This window comes from Erigeron canadensis, chromosome 1 (genome assembly GCF_010389155.1).
Source record: "Erigeron canadensis isolate Cc75 chromosome 1, C_canadensis_v1, whole genome shotgun sequence".
In the NCBI taxonomy this organism is placed as follows: Eukaryota; Viridiplantae; Streptophyta; class Magnoliopsida; order Asterales; family Asteraceae; genus Erigeron; species Erigeron canadensis.
The window spans coordinates 46,340,888-46,361,871 of NC_057761.1; the positions used below are offsets into that span (position 1 = coordinate 46,340,888).

The 20,984-nt window shown below is 32.1% G+C and overlaps 3 protein-coding genes across 3 annotated transcripts; all 3 read left to right on the top strand.

The window, feature by feature from the left end:
* The first annotated feature begins 6,195 nt into the window (after positions 1-6,195).
* LOC122585342 (oleosin L-like) lies at positions 6,196-6,857 on the top strand. The gene has a single exon (XM_043757471.1). The coding sequence runs from the start codon at positions 6,266-6,268 to the stop codon at positions 6,713-6,715; it is 450 nt and encodes a 149-aa protein (XP_043613406.1). The 5' UTR covers positions 6,196-6,265; the 3' UTR covers positions 6,716-6,857.
* Positions 6,858-15,169: 8,312 nt separating this feature from the next.
* On the top strand, positions 15,170-16,562 carry LOC122585341 (ethylene-responsive transcription factor 5-like). Its single transcript, XM_043757470.1, has one exon. The coding sequence runs from the start codon at positions 15,249-15,251 to the stop codon at positions 16,014-16,016; it is 768 nt and encodes a 255-aa protein (XP_043613405.1). The 5' UTR covers positions 15,170-15,248; the 3' UTR covers positions 16,017-16,562.
* Positions 16,563-19,350: 2,788 nt separating this feature from the next.
* LOC122603906 (ethylene-responsive transcription factor ERF104-like) lies at positions 19,351-20,193 on the top strand. Its single transcript, XM_043776759.1, has one exon. It carries the CDS (start codon positions 19,413-19,415, stop codon positions 20,106-20,108), a length of 696 nt encoding a protein of 231 aa, XP_043632694.1. The 5' UTR covers positions 19,351-19,412; the 3' UTR covers positions 20,109-20,193.
* Positions 20,194-20,984: the final 791 nt, after the last annotated feature.

The window sequence follows — 20,984 nt, forward strand, 5'->3', positions numbered from 1 at the left end:
ATTAATTCTGTTTTTGAAATACCTTATTTGTATTTTTTATTCCCATAATACCCTCTCCACCCTAAAATCATGCACGCTCTAACCACGGTCCCTCTTTTGTAACTCGCAATTTTGTTAACGCTATAATACCCTCTCCACCCTAAAATCATGCACGCTCTAACCACGGTCCCTCTTTTGTAACTCGCAATTTTGTTAACGCTGATATAGAAATTACTAGCATCAACCGCTGTCATTTCCACACACCGCCGCAGTATACCGCCGCTGCATCGCGCGGGCATCCATCTAGTTTCATCAAGATTTGAATGTTTGTATATGATCAGCAAGGATCCAAGGTCATGGACGGCTAGATTTATTTGAGCAAGTGCAATTGAATCCGTTGAATAAAGTTATAATGTGATAGATATGGTATGAATTTCATATAAATTAATTTGAATGTAAACCCCAAATGTAATTCATAATCACTATGAATCCATTCGACAACTATTTTGATTCACCACTGTATGTATACAACATAAGATCTGAGTCTATATATAAGACACATATATCACGACCTGGTATTACATAAAGACACATATATCACGACATATGGTATAGAACCCACATCACATGTTAACTAAAGTGGTGCGCGCATGTTTGGATTTACCTTAATTATTTTGGAAGTAGTTTATTTATCTATATATCAACTATATATGAGCTCATAAACCACAAATTAAAGAAAAGAATGTTGGCTTTTTAATTGGTTCGTCAATACTGAATAGACCCAAGAAGGAAAATAAACCACGCACAACCGATCTCTAGCTAGCTAGCTAGATGTACGAGTTTCTAATGATTTTTTCTACCTTCAAGTGCATATCTCTTTCGGTTAGTCATAATCGTCATAATTTCTCCTGAAAGTAAGTGGAGCGCGGGCACTTCTGATATGATGCGCGTACATATAATTGAATCAGGATGTGACCCCTACTACTCGTATTAGACAATGGACCAGCACTGCGGGGCCAAAAAAGGTTAACATTAAACTCGGAAACAAATTAATCGTGAATTGTGTGTTTTAATTTGATGGTGGTTGTAATGTCATGGAATTGGTGAGGCAATGGCGTTTGGTAAAGATAATTATAAGGAAAGGGACATTCTGTATAGTTGGGAGAAAAAGGTTGAGAAAAAAAGGAGCTGAAAGTTTTCCAAACACCAACCTCACCTTTTAGTTAGTTAGATAACTCTCACATGTTAAACTTAATTAATTAGCATAAATATTATCCTCACATGTTTAATGTAGTAAATAATCAAACATTATCACATGCTTAGCATATATGAAGTTGATGCCCTCGATGATCAGTCAAGCTCAAGCATTGTACTAGTCTACAAATCAGATCACTTATATCAGTGTGTATTTTTCATACTAGTCTTAATTTAGCCCCCATGTATTAGATACATGATATATATATAAGTCAATAATTTAATAAATATAGTACGTACGAGTAATAGCTAATAAATTGTACATAAGAACAGAATCGGTTTAATTATGTATAAAGCACTTTGATAGTACGTTTGATCATGTTTTGAGTTATTAACCCTAGAGGGACTACGTACTTGACATGGTTTAGGACTTGAAACAATTTTTAACTAGGCCAAACGTCGAATTAAGGAGCTAGCATGAATGTACACCTTGAATTATAGTTGTTGGTTTTTTTTTTTTATAATTTATGGAATAAGTTATGGTAATGGATGCGATTTTTTTTCAATCTTTTAAAAAAGCTTAAATGACCAACCTTAGAGGGTATTGGACGTGCTATGAAACTGAACGGGATTTGGAACTAGCCTCTGACTAATTAAGATGTAATTTATTCTTGCGAATTTGATCGATATGTTATTGATAATATTTATGTGTACTTCACACAAAACGATCTGTAATTAATAATATAATTTCATAAGTTCATATAACGTGTAGTTGGATGACATAGAATAATTATAAAAATATTGATCATATGAAGCGTAAACCAAATATAAAATTATAGAGTGTATGCTTTTAGCATGAACAATACGATTATTAATCCGAGTCCAAACATACTTTAGGCTAAAATATGTATAACTTTTGATTCACCGACCCCATGGTGAGCGTGGATTGAAAAATAAAAGAAAAATATGGAAAGGAAAGGAGAAAAGAAGTCAAAGCCAAATGAAGCTTCAATAAAGAAGGAGACCACCGTCCTAGCTTCTGAGTTCTGATCACCAAAATGGTAACATTTGGTCTGTTTGTCTCCCTGCTTTCTCAAAACGTCGGCTTATATAATGTTAGGTATTCCGTATGTATGATGTCTTAATGTTTAAAAGTATATGTATCAACGGGACTAACTTAACTTTAGTGTCTATAGGCAGAACAATTAATAAATGGTAAAATTTAATGAAACTTTAAAGTAGAACCCGAGTCTACTCAAGTTTAATCGTCAAATCTTTATTAATTGACTCCCATGTGAATCTTTCTAAGAAAGAAATTAGCGGGTGTAGTTTCTAATTCTCGTTACCATATTTTTACTAAAAAGTCAGAAAAATTAATGAATTTATCTAAAACTTATAATAAGGAACAAAAGAATCTTTTTGAACATAATAATTAAAAAAATGTGTTTTTATATATAAAAAAAATTGTAACATAAATTCAATAATATTTGAAAATTATATTATAGTATCCAAAAAATCTTTAAAAAGAATTCAAATTTTTTTTAAAGGAAAACGTATACCCTATTACATAACAAGTGTAATCTATTAATTTCATCATATGATTTTATTAGGTGTCATGGTTAACACTATTCTTAATACTCATACGATATACGAAACTTTATGTCTAATAAAGTTAACTTTATATTTATATTGTGACAAGCCAAGGCATGTAAACGGTGGATTCATCTGTTAATGGTTTGTTTTGCCACTAATTTATCCAAATATCTATTTCTATGTTATTCATTCATGTCCTTGTAGGTCTCTTTCTCAATCTATTGATGAAACAAAAAATATATGGATATGTTTTTATTCGAACCGGTATGTTATCATTTTGGTATATTAAACTAGATTATTAACTTACATAATACAAGGAAATCATATATTTTTAATGATATGTTAATGTTTTAAAATGCGATAAATTCTTATTTTTAGATAAATTATGTTAGAAAGTGATATTATTATCACGTTAGACTCTGGTATACAATGGTCATGCGCAATATTATAATTATAATAATATATTTATAAAGGATGAAGATCCTATAAAGTTAGTTTTAATTTTATCAAGATTAAGATGGCGTTGTTTCATACTCAATTTTCGTATATCATACCGATATTAGTAGTACTAGTTATTATACATACTTAGACTATCACGTAAACTTAGCACCAAGAAACCGTGAGCGGTAATTACTATCTAGTTGTCCTCTTGCGTAGACAAATTGTTTTATTTGAGTAGCTATTCAAATATGAAGTTTTTGTCTTAGACACATAATTTCGGCTGCTTTGGACTTAAAGAGAATTGAACAATTTTGCTTGATTTTTAAGGTATTTTTGAATTGAATATGCCATATTAATTGGTACCTATTGGCTGCTTTCATGACAAGGAATTGAATTGAATCGAATTCTACCAAAGAAAAATAAAATCAACACATAAAGGATGCTTTGGAGACCTTCCATCCTGTTTCCTCACAATCTTAACCATTGTGCGATAGAAGAATACAAATTTACAAATACAAATGAAGTCAAGTTCTGGCCACCCTTGGAGTTGTTGTCAACAAAACAATCGGGACTAGAAAATATACAGGAATTTCTCTGGATGAATGGGAACCATATTTTGTAGGAATGGAACGACTGTTAGGCACGATCGCATGATTTAGTATAAGGTCCAAGAATGGTTACTAAAACAAAAGGGGAATGGTTAGGTATGAGTTGAGTATTTTCAACCAAAATTTATATACGGTACGTTTTCATTATTTTAGTTATTTTTTATATATGTCGTTTTGGGTTATGTACTTATGTGGGTCTGAGATAGTTGGGCTCCAGCCCACTGGACTGAACTTTCTATGAATTTCCTAGTAATTAAAATCTGAACCTTTAACATACATGATGATACACCAATCCATTCATCTTTTAATATCCAAAATTCCTATTTCTTCGTCTTCTTCTTTGATGTTGACATACTTACCATTCTGCTTAATTAGACACGTTTTTACATACAAACTTTAGTCAAATTTGTAAACACATCACTTCAACAATACACCTATACCCTTATTTGAATAAGCAGAAAAGAAAATAAAAGAGAGGTAAAAACATAGAGAAAGGATGACTAAACTCATCTAGTAGAGTCTACTCACAAGATGATGGGATCACTTACAAAAGACCTTAAGTAAAAGATTATAACCTATTTAAAAAGTTTTTACGTGAAAAGTAGTTTTTTTTATAGGATTACAGATTAGTACATACATTAGATATAGAAGAGGAAAAAAAATAATAATAAAGATTATATTGGCTGGAGACTGGAGTGGCAAAATTCCTTGCTTTCGTACTCTGATAGTTGGGTTCGACGGTCTCTTTGGTGTTTTTTCTTAATATTTACTGGGTGGGCTAATAGGCCTTGGTTGGGCTCGACTCTTCCTTTGGTGTTTTTTATTACCAATCTTTTTTCTTAATATTTATTAGGGCAGTGATAATCGTACCACAACATTTGATACATATACCACACTGTACATATATTATAGTAAACTGTACAAGTAAGTAATGCATAAAAATGGTAGATTAATTAAATTATGTGGTAGGAATATCAGTTCCCTATTTACTAGGGTGGGCAACATTATATTTGGATTTCAAACTTGTAATTAACTTCTTATATATAGTGTTATGTATTTATTAATGTCAAAATTTTACATTAAACAAGATGGTTAGTTAATTAGCAGGCTGTTGCGTAGTCGTCTCCAGCCTGCTTAAGATTCCCTTTATATTATGTTGTTATTATTCATCATGATTTACTTGATGTTTATTTTTCATTGATATTTGATATTGGACAATCGATCTGTTTCAACTTTAAGTTATATAAATATAAAACCTTCGGTTTTTCAACTTTGATGTTAATCTTAGTTTTATGTATATTAGTTCGTAAAATTTTTTAATTGGTTTATCCATATAAGAAAACATTCAATATCTATTATCCCCAACCAACGGCATTAGGTTTTCTAATTTATTAGTATAGTAATTTACAAAGATTTTTTAGCAGATTATTTTTTTGGATAAAAAAATAATTAATGTTAGTTATCTTCGACCAATGGTCAGGTATAACACTAGTTGAGTATATATAATAAATGACAAACATTATATTATATTGATAATGAGTTATTAAGCATAAGTCCATCTTATCTTGGAGCCTTTTAATGAATATGAATATCAAATATGAAAAATGATAAATATTTTTAAAGGTACACCTAAAAATCATCTAAATTATAAGATAATTCTCTTTTCTAATCTCGTTTATGATTTTCCATTTATTTTCATCTAATAATTATGAAGCTTTTTTGATTATTAATTTGTAAAGGATTTATCATTTCCTTTCTCTCTCTCACACACACACACATATACATATAAGATGGAAATATAAGACTATTAGGTATCTAAGTTTAGGTGTGAAATACTAACATATTTCTTTTTCTTAATCCATAAAATTTATGGGCCATGTGATTTATTTAAAATTCAACAAATATTAAAAAATTAATATGTGATAAATTTCACATCTAAATTTAGATGTCAGACAGTCTTATATTCTATTTTCTCATATATATATATATATATATATGAAAAATATATATATATGAGAAAATGGAATATAAGAGAGATGGGATGGATCACATGTTTGTTGCTGTACAGATGCAAATGACAAATCAATTAAAGGCATTGGAAGATTGGAAAGAAATACACTTTTCCAGACAGACTGGTGATCATATTCTTAGTTATGAGTACTTATGTATACTCATTTTTTATTATTGAAGCTTGCTTACCACTATTCGTTGTTTTAAACCAGTGACGCCACGTGTCAACTAAATAGCCAATTTTAGTTTCATGATAATCACGCTCCACATGACTCAGACATCAATATTTCCTCTTATCACGTCGCACCGCCATGCAACCTACTTTCCATTTCATACTAGCTATATATATATACTTTCCGTTATGTAGAAGTCACACTTCATCCTTCAATTAAAAAAAAAAAAAAGAAGAAAGAAACCACAAAAATCTCAAGTTCTCAACAATGGCTAACATTCAACAATACAACCGCCACTCTCATCACCACCACAACCAACCAAAAGTCTCACACCATGTGGCTAAGGCCACAACTGCTGTGACCCTTGGTGGGTCACTAATCGTTCTCTCGGGCTTTACCATGGCTGCTACAGTTATGGGCCTTGTTATGCTAACTCCACTATTGGTTATTTTTAGCCCGGTCTTGGTCCCGGCTGTGTTGACCGTTTTTATGCTAGTTTCGGGGTTTATGGTGTCCGGGTGGCTGGGTGCCACTTCCATGTATGTATTCTACTGGTTGTATCGATATGTGAGTGGGAAACATCCTATTGGCGCTGACCGGTTGGATTGGGTCCGTGAAAGGATCGCCGGAGCAGCTATGGATGTGAAGCATAAGGCCATGGATATCGGAATCAATTCGACTGATGTTAAGGAAGGTGGTAGTCACAACAATTACTAGATAGTTAGTTGCATGTGCTGTGTTTGTATGGTTCATATATGTGTATTTTCTTTTTTGTTGGCTTGATCTAATTAAAAATGGCTACTATGTTGTTTGTAATTGTTATGTTTTAGTGAAATGTAACTTGACCATGTTCATCTTAGTCATCAAGTTGTAAAAAATGTTTCCATTTTGGTTTTTAGAAAAACTGAACATAATAAATCATGACCGAGTAGTAATTAAGATGCCCCGGGAAGAAAGAAAATGGCACGGAAATCATACTAGTTAAATCGGATACATCAAAAGTTTCATTCAGAATAAACAGAGATCCCTTTTGATAAAAGTTTGATATGATTAAAATGATGCAAAAGATATATTTCGTTACCTGATGAATAGGTTCTTAGCCTATTCATCAAATAAGGCAGCGCAACTAAAAGTGGCCAAATGAAGGATGGCAATGGGCGAGAGAAGAAGGGTCAAGTGGGCAAGACTTGGTCAAAGTCTTTCTAATGCAATGTGCTCATTCTTGATAATTGTTACAGTATGTTATTGTTTTCATAAACTGTTTGTATATCATACTCGTATTAACTAATGCATTAATTACTACTGAAGCACATAAAAACTTTGACAAATGAAGTCTTCCAACCCGTTACCCGACCCATCCATTTTGTCCATTTTCAAACAGAGTATCGGACTTCAATTCTAAAAGGGGAAATGAGCAACCGCCAAGTTCACCAGCAAACTCAACAATGTTTCCTAATGAGAGAAAAACATGGGAGTTAAAACTCGGTCTCTTTATTATTGCAAACTCCCTCTACCAGAAATACCGTCCATCGTGTCGGTAATCCTTATTCTTATGCAAAGTCTGGACATGTATATACTCACAGAGAAACTATCTCCAAGATCCAACATCTCGATATCATCCTACTGAAACTTAGAACAAATTATAGAGGTTTGGCCTAATATATTGCAGAAACTGTGTTAAATGAAAAAAAAATCCTTAATCCATTAAAAACGGAACCCAGAGTCTGCACTACTACAGTAGTAGATATGATAACTTAAAAAGTTTGATATGATAAATTTTAGGGATATGCAATGATTAGAATTGAACAAATCAAAAATGATGGAAAAGATGTGTGTCGTTGTGCTTTGCTTCTTTGAGATGGCAATGACATTTTAGTTCATTAAGTTCGGATTTTTGGTTGTCATCAATTATATTACTTCGGTTGTATTCTGCAAACTGAGTGCAGAGCATCATAAAAGAAACAGATTTTATGTGGTAAAATGAGAGAACGGTATATACCCAATGGGATAAAATAAATGGAAAGTAAAGCTCAGCCAATCTTAAAATCTGTCTACTAACAATTTTCAATTTTGCAGAGTTATGACTTTGACAGTTAGCAAACGGCTATTAGCCCAAATACAATATATCTAACTAAAAATGAGCTTCAGTATGTAGTACATCGTAGAAATTTTTTTAAAAAATGTACTGCTTTGTGGTAAAAATAAAATCTGTCTTAGAAAAATAAAGGGTGGAAGAAAATGCGGGTCAATAAATTCACTTTTAGTGGTATATTGAACGGTAAGCCATCCAAAAATGCATCAAAAATCAGAAAACTTCGTGACTTTATGAGTAAATAAACATCTTGAGATGCCAAAGCAAAAAATGTAAGAAATCGTCGCGTGGATATTGGTTAGAGCACGTTTGTGATTGCCAAAGAACACCAAAGGTTGAACTTTCTCCGATAGTGCACCTCCTTCCGTTTATCCTTTTATCAGAGGTTGCTGAAATGCTAATAGTGCTCAACGTTTAGTAGTACAGGTCACGACAGGTGTGGGCAGATTAGGCAACGCTTCGGTGCATATGATATAAAAGATAAGTAGAATCGAACAGGTTTGACCTCTTTGATTCAGACGAATCTAATTTGTTTTATTAGCCAAACTAACCTATTGAACAACCGGAGACAAATAAGAGTAACCAAAACCAGCCTAAAATATTTAAATTGATGTCCAATAGCTAGTATGTTTTAAAAATCATTCTAGGCAGGTTCATAGCCTATTCATCAAAATAAGGCAGCGCAACTAAAGGTGACCGAATGAAGGATGGCAAGGGTCAAGTGGGCAAAACTTGGTCAAAGTCTTAATGTGCACATTCTTGAAAGTTGTTATGTTATTGTGGTCATAAACTGTTTTTGTTTCATATTAACGAATGCATTAGTTACTAATGAAGCACATAAAAGCTTGACAAATGAAGTCTTCCAACCCGTTACCCGACCCATCCATTTTGTCCATTTTCTAACAGCGTATTGGACGTCATTTCTACAAGGGGAAATGAGCAACCGCCAATTTCACCAGCAAACTCAACAATGTTTCCTAATGACAGCAAACACTGGAGTTAAAATACGGTCTCTTTATAAATGTAAACTCCTTCTACCAGAATAGAAATGTGCTTTTGATTACTCTCCTATAAGCCACTTGAATTATATGCCTATCATACTAACAAGATATAGCTTTGCAGAGCTTAAGTGTTACTAAAAAATTCTATTAGAAACCTATAATCCCCTACCATCCATCAGGTCGGTAATCCTAATTCTTATACAAAATCTGGCCATGTATATCAACTATCTTCAAGATCCAACATCTCGGTATCATCATACTGAAACTTAGAACAAATTAAAGGTTTTGGCCTAATCAATCGAGAAACAGCGCTAATGAAAAATCCTGAATCGTCCATCAAAAACAGAACTCAGGGGTTGCACTACTACAGATGTAGATTGAGAATCAATGCGACAAGAGTAATCCATCTAACTATCCTACTAACAATCACCTTAATCATCACAGGAGTCTACTTTTCCAGTAGTTTTAGGCATCCTAAGAGGGTAACCATTCAAAGATTAATTCCGCAAAAGTTACCTGCGATACGGTGGTGGGTGAAGAAAGGGCATGTGAATCTGGTGCAGTTCGCCTTCCATCAAGCTCATACAATCCTTGTCCTACACAATACAGTATATATTTACACAGTGAATGCATTCATTATTGAACACAACTCGGTCTCACCAGCAGCTAGCCAGCTACTGCATCTGAGTACCGATTCCATTTCTCTATCATTCTCAAGTTATAAGCATGCACGCAGACAAATATGGAATTATTACTCATCAATATCAAAACAAGGTTCTAGGAAAGATGAATGACTAATACCTACTCCATCAGATCCATGTTTGATGTAGATTTGTAAAACTTTTCCAGGAATGAGTCCTCAACTGGAAAAACGAGACATCAATATGTTGATCATGTTATTTCAATAACTGGCATAAAAATAGAACCAAGAATGTTTAATTTGGTTCTCCCTAAGCACCTTGTGTCTTCTTTTTTTTTTTAACTACATGTTCTTAACACAATGTTTTCCGACATTTAGCAGTACGTTCAAAGTTAAATGGATCACAAAAAAAAAAAAAAAAAAAAAAAAAAAAAAAAAAAAAACCTTAACTATGTGTGTATGCATATACTCATACAATTAAGTATGGTTGATAGAAATAATATATACATAAAAATGAAATAAAATTAAGGGATATGCCAAATAATATGCATGTACGACAGTAGTAATGCCAACATCTTCATAGCTAGAAGGGTTGGTCAGGGGCATGGATCGATCGAGTGTTCAAATCTTGGTGGTGTGGCTGTCTTTTTTGTTGCATTTCCTGAGATGATAACCACTAACAACAAACTATCCGATCAAATAATATAAAAAAAGTACACTAATGAGTAATGAGTACAGTACTAACTAAACAGTTCAAGTGATTCATCATCTAAGATAAAAGGGGGCGATTTTAATGAAAAACTTTATCGATGGTGGAACCTGCAGATTCATAACTTGGGGCCGGGGTTGGCTTCAAGAGGAAGCTATCTTTTTTTTTATTATTTTAGCTGAAGAGAAGAAGGTTTCTCGATCGGCCATTAAAGATAGATGATCATTATGATCCAAAAATTTGTTTGTTTGTTTGCTTGCTTGCTTCGAGATGAACAGGGAATACACGGTACTAAATCATTTTTGATCATGTTTAGATTTCGGATAGAGCCATATAGGGCTTGTTGGCGGTCATCTAGTTTCCTTTCACCTGTCGTATTTTCTTCCTGTAGTCTCAATATGTTTACCTAAACCCAGCAATATTTATAAAACAGAAAATGATTAAGCTTAAAATCGTCTAATTATTAGATGATAGAAATATGAAAAAATCATGTGCAGATAATTAAAAAAGAGAATTAGTGAATATCACATGTCACCTTCTTATAATTTTAAGAGAATTTTTAGGTTAATTTTTAAGAAGATTTATCATTTTCTTTATAAAACTCTATATTTTTAATATATTTTTATGTATTTATTTAGTTTTTTTTTAGAACGACATTGTAATCTACTTCTACTCCTAAATTACACGTATGTCTGAGATAAAACTCAAAAAATCTCTATTAGTCCGCCTCCACAAATGTGAGAAGTGAGACTCGAACCCAGGTGGATCCCCCAAAGTCAAAGACCTTATAAATAAGCTACCAATTTATTTAGTTTTAAAGGTAATAGGTAACCCCAAACTGTTTAATGACTCCAAAAAAAATTTATAGTTCCGCCACTGAGGTGTCTAAGGTCATCGATCCCCGATGGCTAATAATTTAAATAACACAAGCGTGAAATATGAGTTATTTTAAATCATTATCATTGTTATCGAAGCGAGATATATTATATTAATATAATTATTATTCTATATTATGTTATGTAGTTATGTGACGTATAATAAAATATTATATTGTTATTATTAAAATATTGTTATATGCTTTACTACAACTACTTAATTCTTAAACTTTTGAAAAAAACTAATTTCGCGACACCATTCAACAACTATATATTTCTCGTTATCTTAATTTTAACAAAATAGGAAATAGTATTTAAACTAGACTTTTAATATGGAAGGTACAAAATTTTTTATGCACGTTAAATGCAACCTTACCATTTCCCTTTAAACTAACTAAAGATATGCGATGAGCTCCCTGATTAGTCAAAACTTAAATCTGAATCGTCAATCATGTATTTTGGTAACGAAATATAGTGGAACACTGGAACATATAGATAGCATACAACTTTGAGCTTATAAAGACCTCGACCTTTTTTTTATTTCCTAATATAGAATATATTGGTTATTACCTCAAACTTTTTTTCATTTCTTAAACTAGAATAGGTTATTACAGACTACTCACGAACATAACAAGTGTATAATACGCTACATCAAACAACATAACAAATTTATCGACTCCATTGAATGGATTACAGACTCCAATTCCATTTAATCCAACAAATTTTACGAACCAAACACCTTTTCATAACTTGACCTCTCAAGTTGGTCTAATGATTTTATCGATACTTTAGTATAGGCTTCAAACCCTATCAAGTTAGATATGTGATTTTTTACTCAACAAAACGGAATTTTAGGCCAAAAATTGTTTGCCATTTGTTTTACTTTCTATTACTTGTGATTCGTTAGTTATAATATCCAAATTCAGTTTCTACGCTTTTTCCAACACATATAATTGCATATGTTTGAGGGAGCATCAAAAATATCACGAAGTGAAAAACAGTGTCTCGGTCTTCGTTGATGGGTTTTTTTCTCATGTATCGGGTCACTGTAATTGGCATGAGTTTTTTTCCAACCCTTTTGCAACCTTAGCAGTTAAAGAACCGGGTATCACCTAGTGTGTAGTTTTTGTGGAGCTCTATACTGTAATTTTTATATTGGCCGCTAGCAACTTGCTAGTTTGGCCTATGATATAATAAAATTTATTTTGCCGTTCAAAAAAAAAAAATATTTGTTGCATATGTTAAAAGGGTAATGATATTCGTACTACTTATTTTGATAGATTTATCACAGTTGTGCATTATTGACTTGCAGAGTTAGCTATACAACTTATACATTGTGATACATCAAATAAATATAATAATACGAATATCATTTCCAATGTTAAAAACAATAATGGTCAATTGGTCATTATTTTTAAGAGTTTTATTGGTGGTAGCTACATGCCAGCCTTCTCAATCATCAACTAATTTAAGCAAACTCGATAGGTATGCAACACATTTGTCACATTGCTTCATAGAATATTTCATATTTTATATAATCAATTCAGCATATGCCAATATACTACATTTCTAATTATTAATGTTATCTCATACGTACGTTCGTAGATATATATCCAGTTGTTTCGAGCATATAACATGTGTGTAACAATGAAGTTTCTACTCAAATAAATGTATAGTATGAAACAAACACAGTTTGGTAAATTCATTGTAAACCAATCAAATGGCAAATTTTTACATTTTAAAAGTATATATTTTAATAAAACTATATATAGTACACTAAATTGGTTGTGTATATATTTTATCTGACTTATTCATTTAATACCATATGGCCGCGGAAATATAGATGACAAGCCTTTATGTATTTGTCTGTAAAAAATTATTCGAGACATCTTTGATTGATTCCACTGAATTATGTTTGTTGTCTACAAAAACTTATGTAACATCTTATAATCGATTCGCCTTAAGCACCATAAAATGACCATCCATGCATGTCCATGTCCGTATGTGTATTACTACAATTAATGTTAAGTTATAAATACACTAATCAAACTATTTCTTAATCACATGAACAAAATAGCTACAGAATATTATAAAGCATAAAGTTGTTTGTTTTTAAACAGAAACAACTAACAACTATCAATATCTTATTCATATGCACCCAAACTTTACAATAATTCATGCACAGATGAAAACAACCTTTCATTTCAAAAAGAAAAAAAAAGATGAAAAAATATTTAATATTATTTATTAGACACGAGTCAAATAAAATAATTCCACATTTAGATTGGATTAAAAGAAGGGCAAATTACAAAACCAACCCTTAAACAATTGCCGAGTTAGATTCTATTCCTCTTAAAGTTCTACGACTTGTTAAACTTATGATTTTTATTATTCGAAACATTTCTAGTCTTTGGATATGATATTATTATATTTTTTCTTGTTAATAAGATTACTTTTAACCACTTGATGTATTTCAAAAGCAAAGCTACTTCCTTATTGAACTCTTCTTTTCTTTATATTTGGTTATATTTTTGGGTTCCTCATTATCATCATAAATATTAATCAAGGTTATATGGTCTCAGTTGATGATTTTCTTATAGCAAAAACTAACTCGGTTGGATCAGTGATTGGAGTCTTTGTCTCTGGAAACAGAGGTCATGGGTTCGATTCTCATGCCCCGCAAGGCTAGAGGTCATTTTCTACTTTTGGTAAATTCTAGAAGCAGTCTCTTTACTTTTAGCAGTGGTAAGACTGTATACATATCAACCTCCCCCATCACTACAACAAAAATGTTAATTGCTCACAATTATTTCCTCGCATTTCTAAAAAATGTGAAAAAATATGTTAATTTGTTCACATTTAAATTTGTTTAAAAAAAATTCACACTTAGAAGTGTAAAAAAATTAATAAAGACATACTTTTTTCACAAGTATAAATATATAAGCAAAATATTCACACTTAAAAGTGTGAGAGCTAATTTGTCACACTTAAATTCCTCGCACTTCCTCTTGTATAAGGAAATTTAGTGTCACAAATTACTTCCACACTTTTAAGTGTTAACAATTATATGTTTTTACACACTTGAAAATGTGAACTTTTTGTTTCTACATATATAATTATGAAAATTTTTTGATCCTTTAACTTTATTCACACTTTTAAATGTGAGTTTTTTTCACACATTTATAAGTGTGAACAAATTTACAATTTTTTAAACATTTTTAAAAAGTGTGAAGAAATGAGTATTAAGATATAACATATTTGTTGTAGTGCATACACCGTTGAAGACGATATAAGGACCCAAAACCCGTGAAATACGACATTAGGAGTTATTTTACTTTTACTTTTTAGTATATTAGAGTAGCAGGAGAGGTCAAAGGGTATGCAAATTGGATTCCCGGCTTACAAATTTTAATTTTTTTTATTCAAACATCATAAATAGCTTGATTATCATTGCCAAATATATAGTTTTGTTGACTGTATTTAATTGTTGTACATTTTGGTAATAACTATCTTTTTGACAATCTTTTATAAAATTGATCGATGTTTTGCTGGTCATTTTAAAAAAAAATCTTATTTCATTAAAAAAAAAAACAAAGTTAATTAGTAGTTTTTTGAGATCAAACATAGCCCGATGGGACATAGCAATTACTAGCAAAAATTTGCATAATTTGACTCGTACTAAAACAATTAAACACCCATGTAACCTGTTACGTTTGAAAAATTCTTTTTCGATAACTACAAGGGACGTAAATCATATTTTGAAATACATTGGGGGTTAACTTTGTAAATTATCCTTAAATAAAATAATAATCAATGTTGATGCCCATTATATATTCACTCTATGGTTTCCAGTCCCCAAATGCCATCGATCATCCCTATTATTTCTTTAAGGCAAAATATTTAGTTTTGATCTAACTTGATTCAAAAATAGAGATGATTAACGATGAGTTCAGCACACTAGATTTCATCAAACAACATCTTTTTGATGAAATCGAAATCCTGTCTACTCCTCCATCATCTCATAATATTCCTCTAAGCGCCTTATCAAATATCGACTTAAATTCTTGCTTCATATCGGATTTCGATACTATAGATTGGTCCACTAGCAATATTTCTAGCACGCAAAGCGATCCTTCCAGCTCAGATAACAGCTCATCACTCTTTGATTCGGTTTCTAGTTTTTTCGATACTAGTGATCAACTAGATAACACTTCTTGTAATTTTTATAACTTGATGACTTCTGAATCAACTAGTTTGATAACCAAAGTAGTTGAGCCCAAACCTGAAGTAGCCGAGCCCAAACCTGAAGTAGTCAAGCCCAAACCTGAAGAAGTGATTGTATCGAGCCCACCAGAACCGTCTACAGAGGATGAAAGGCGGTATAGAGGTATAAGGAGGAGGCCGTGGGGCAAGTATGCAGCGGAAATCCGAGATCCAAAACAACGGGGGTCTAGAGTTTGGTTGGGAACATATGACACTGCCATTGAAGCTGCAAAGGCTTATGATAGAGCCGCGTTTACTATGCGTGGTAGAAAAGCCATTCTAAACTTTCCTTTGGAGATTGGGAAAAACTTGACCGAAAACGCAGCCACTAATGCTGTTACGAAAGACAGCCGGAAGCGGTCAAGAGACAGGACGCGGGCCGAACTAGTCCTGGAGAAGGTTGTGGTCAAGAAGGAAAAGACGGGGGACATGTCTTAATTAATTTGGTCTAATTAACGGGTACGGTTGAAAAGGAAATTAAAACTGCAACTAATATAATGTCTTTGGTGTGGCGGGCATTATTTAGTCAAGTAAAATGTGTACGTACGACTGTCCGTGAACCATACCCTGATGCTCTAAACGGACGAATACAACCAAGAGGTCTTTGGTCTAGCGGAGTATAAAAAATTGATCGGGTTCAAGTTTCATCATATGATCAAACACTTGTTTGTGAGGGTATTTCAAATTCAAAAAGAGATGGAGATAAATTAAGAACCAACAATATCAACAATGCTAGCTAGCTTGATTTTGTGCCATATATTATTCATGTGATAGAACATATATAAATTATAAATATATGACCTGCATATGTCTGTTATTATTATCATTATTTTATTTATAATATGATGGGTCAGAAATCTCGTACTTTTGTGATTTATTTATTGATTACATTATATCTCATCGATCTATATATCGAATACTTCACCTGTAATGTAAAAGTATTCATATATATACCAATAATCAGATATATAAATTATTAAAGCATACCTGATTAGTTGTTGAAATATATATTCTTTCCTGTATATGCTAATATAATATTTGTGAAAGTTATCAATTTTGTTTTGTTATGTATTGGCATGATACTAAAATAGATAACTAATGTTAATAAACAAATGCAAGTAGTTAGTAACAGCACAGGTTTTGTGCTTTAGTTAACGTGAGATTCTCTAACACTTTCTAAATTAAGTTTGTGTATAACTTTTACAACGGTACGTCTGTCTCGATTTCAATGATTATGATTACTAAAGTTGATTGATATATCTGCAGAATCTCCTTGTCTAACTGAAAAATGGAAGGAAAAATTTTTTTTGACTGATTTCTTTGGAATTTGATCTCTTTGCGGAACTTGTTCGTGTTTAACCTAGTTTCGGTCAAGTTTTTCTACGGTTTTTTTGGGAAAAGGCTTTCACCCTAGTAAGTTCAAGTTGCTAGCGTTTTCATACACTAAAGTTATGTGTTTTAATAATATTACTACGTATTGTTTGTTACTTTCGATTCTATTAATTAATCATGTAATATGACATACGTAACAACCCATATGACCCATCACATGTAAATTTTTTATTGGTCGGTTCATGATTTGAACACTTTTACTAAGTTCTTAAAACACAATATCCAATATAATAATTTGTTTTCACTGTAAACATTTTATCATAGTTGGTTAGATTTTAGCGCATTTAACCCTTTTGTTTATAAAATTTATTCCAACAGGTTTCTTAGTTTTTGGCTAATTTGATCATTTGAAAAAAAAAATGCATTGATAGAATGTTTCGTAATAGTTTATTTTAATAAGATCGACATGTGGTAATATTTCATGATAGATTTTTATTTAACGCTAGTTTTATAGGGGAATCTAATTGGTTGGAAATATATTCTTTTTTGAGAGTGATGTTTAAATATTCAGAAAAAGTATATCAGATCTATGGATTATTTTATCAATTTGGAATAATTGAAATTAAGGGGGTGTTTAGATTAATTTTTGGTATCGCTAATTCGATCACTTGGCTGCAGAATAATAGAAATGTTGATGGTTTTGATTTTTCGTTTTCAAAAATCAAAATTAAACCTTGTAAACAAACACTATATATATATAATATATCACACTCCTTCTCATATCTTTCTTCAAAGTTTCACACTTCGAACATACCCCAGTTATGGACTAGTGCTAGTTGCATATGTAACCTTTTTAATTGGGAACTATTGGTATATGTTTGTTTGCAGCCATTAAGTGACAAACTTGACATGTCACTGTCTCATTGAAAACAGATTATATATTTTTTTTTCAGAGGGTAACACCACCAAGCAAAAGTCAACCCAACCAAGGTATTAGCGGTGACGTCGCCGCTAATACTCTGACAATGACAGGGGCCCCACTAATTTCTCGTTCAGATTTACCATTACAAACATGGGGCCCGCAGTATTAACGACGACGTCGCTGTTAATATCCTTTGTGGTGGGGTTACACATTTTCCCCAGGTGGGTTACACATCCCGTTTTTTTTTTCTAAGAATTTTTTTTAATTTGATAGTACACATATTTTGATGTATGCAATTATGATATTGTTAACTAAAATAAAATATTATTAATTTTGGATAAATATTTTTAGATCGGAAGGTTAATTCTGGAACATAATAATATAGAAATATGAAATTTAGGAAAAGGAGAGGAAGAATAATTTACAAGAACGCCACCATCAGTCATCAGACATTCACATCAGTGGGGGCTACATAGATGGGCCGTGGCCACCCACTAATATTTTAATTTGTATTACATCGATTTGTTTTCCTTTGGCGCAATCCACTTTAGTTTTATATTAGCCCAATCAGAGATATTGACCCATCCAATTCGTGATACACACTTGCACATAAATGATAAATTGTGTTTCAAAATTCTACTTAGGTTGAGATCATAACATAGCTTAAGTAAACGATGATTAGTCCAATTGGTAAAAGACACTCTCAGGTTTTACCTAAGGCTTTGAGTTCAATGACAAAGTTTTGGGGATTTCCTACTGAATACTTGTAACGACTTATAGTCAACATCACGTTGTACAGGGTACGTGCAGGGCTTCACCATTATATGGTGAGATTTCTCTTATGTCGTGTCTCGACTGAATGTTCGAAGGAAAAAAAAACATAACTTAAGTTTTCTGTAAAATTTTCAATCTTCAAAAATTTATAATTTATCAAATTCAAGTTTAACTTACCAAAAAAAGACAATTTTTTTAAAAAACATTCATAATTTATTAGATTAATTTATCTAAAATTCTAAATAACTTAGAATATTTATAATATGGACACAAACATATTTTATTTAAAACTAAAATATCATATTTAATGAAAAATGTAAACATTCATATGTATATGAAAAATATATTTATTTAAAAAAAAGAATATTTATAAGCAAGTTAAAGTCTAGTTTGACATCTATAACTAAGGTCTACAAATTGTAATCATAAATCCGTTGAATCTATCCGAGCCGGCTTCTGGAACATATATACGTACATAGTTATAGTTATAGATAGTTCATAGTTATAGTTAGTATTTTTTTAATCGTATTTATAAACATGTTCAAAAGCTGATTAAGGTAATGATTATAACTAATGCTATCCTCATCCAAATGGTTATAAAACGGTTATATATTATTCCAACCAGGACTTTCCATTGGGGCTCCAGGAACCCACCTAGAAAGCTCATATGTTTGACTCTTTGACTTTTTAAACAAATATATATATACCTCCCTTCACTCTATTTTCTACTCTCAATCTACTAAACACAATATCCCCAATTCTCCATATATCTCTAATTCTCTATTAATTGTTAACTTACATTAGCAATGGCAACTTTAGATGAAGTTTCAGCCCTTGATTTCATCAGACAACATCTTTTCGATGAATACGAAACATCTAATGAACATGTCCTGATTTCACAAACATCAATTTCTGAATCTGATATATCGGTTTATGATTATCTAGATTCTGAAGAAGAAGAAACCATATCGAACCCCTTATCTCCTTTAACCGTTCTTCCAGAATCTATTGATGATTCTAGAAGTGCAAAAAAAGCGCATAAAAAGGCCGATTCTTCAAAGAAAACAAAATGCCCGGAGGAGGCTAATAAGGTACACTACAGGGGAGTACGAAGAAGGCCGTGGGGAAAATATGCGGCCGAGATTAGAGACCCAAAACGTAATGGGGCTAGAGTTTGGTTAGGTACATATAATACTGGCATTGAGGCTGCAAGGGCTTACGACAGAGCCGCATTTGAAATGCGTGGTAGCAAAGCCATTCTCAATTTCCCGTTAGAAATTGGAAATGCAAACGTTACAATAAAAACCGAAGCTAACACTGTTTCTACTAGTGGATGTAAGAAAAGGAATAGAGACGAGGATGACATGATGGTGGCGGTAAAGAAGGAGAGGTTAACGGAAACAACTAATTTGGATGTATCAAATTGGATGGCGGTTTGGGACGAGGATGTGTTTGACATCCCTCCCATGTCGACATTGTCATCTCAGTTAATGGTGATTTGAGATTTTAATTTTGATATGTACATGACCAACATTCATCATTTCTTTAATTAATTATTTATTAATTGATTCGTTTCATTGATTCGCATTAAGGGGTGTTTGGTAGGAAAGAATCATAGAGAATAGAAATGTAATAGAGAATGGAAATAGTGAGAAAGAGAATGAATTTTGGAAAGAGAATGAATTTCGTTGTTTGGTACCCATATAGAATGGATATATACAAAAATAAAATTTTAAATAATAATACATTTATTACATATAGCATCTTTAAACAAAAAATTTTTCCCATTCTCACCCATTCTCTGCAATTTGTAGAGAATGGAATCGATTCTCCTTTCTCCTTTCTCATTCCCTTTCTCCATTGCAAACAAACAAAAGAAGTCTTTCTCATTCCCTTTCTCCCATTTCCATTCCATCATACCAAACACCCCCTAAGTTTTTACCTAGGAAAAGAACAAAAGAATCTGCTGAGTGCCGCCTTCCGCGGGTTTTGAGCCTTAATACTTAGACGGTGTATGAGGGAGTGTAGACAGACCTTACCTCTATCTTATCGTAGATCCATGTTTTACTAGTTCTTCATATTATTATTGGTTCTATATCTTCATGTATTGATTTAATTCTGATGATTGGTCTATAATCATACACTAGGATTAATACATAAGGATGGAAAACACTAGTCGGTCTATAACTATATGTAAAAGGTGATTCACTTGTAACCGAGGAATCCAAAAACATAGTAATTAGGATGAATAGAACATGATGCTTAACAATGTCAGACGCGATCTTTTGACTTGTAAACAAGCATTGTGGTCACCGGAGATAATGACTATCTGGTCATGGCTTAAGAGCCAGATAATTTAAAGATGAATTAGCAACACA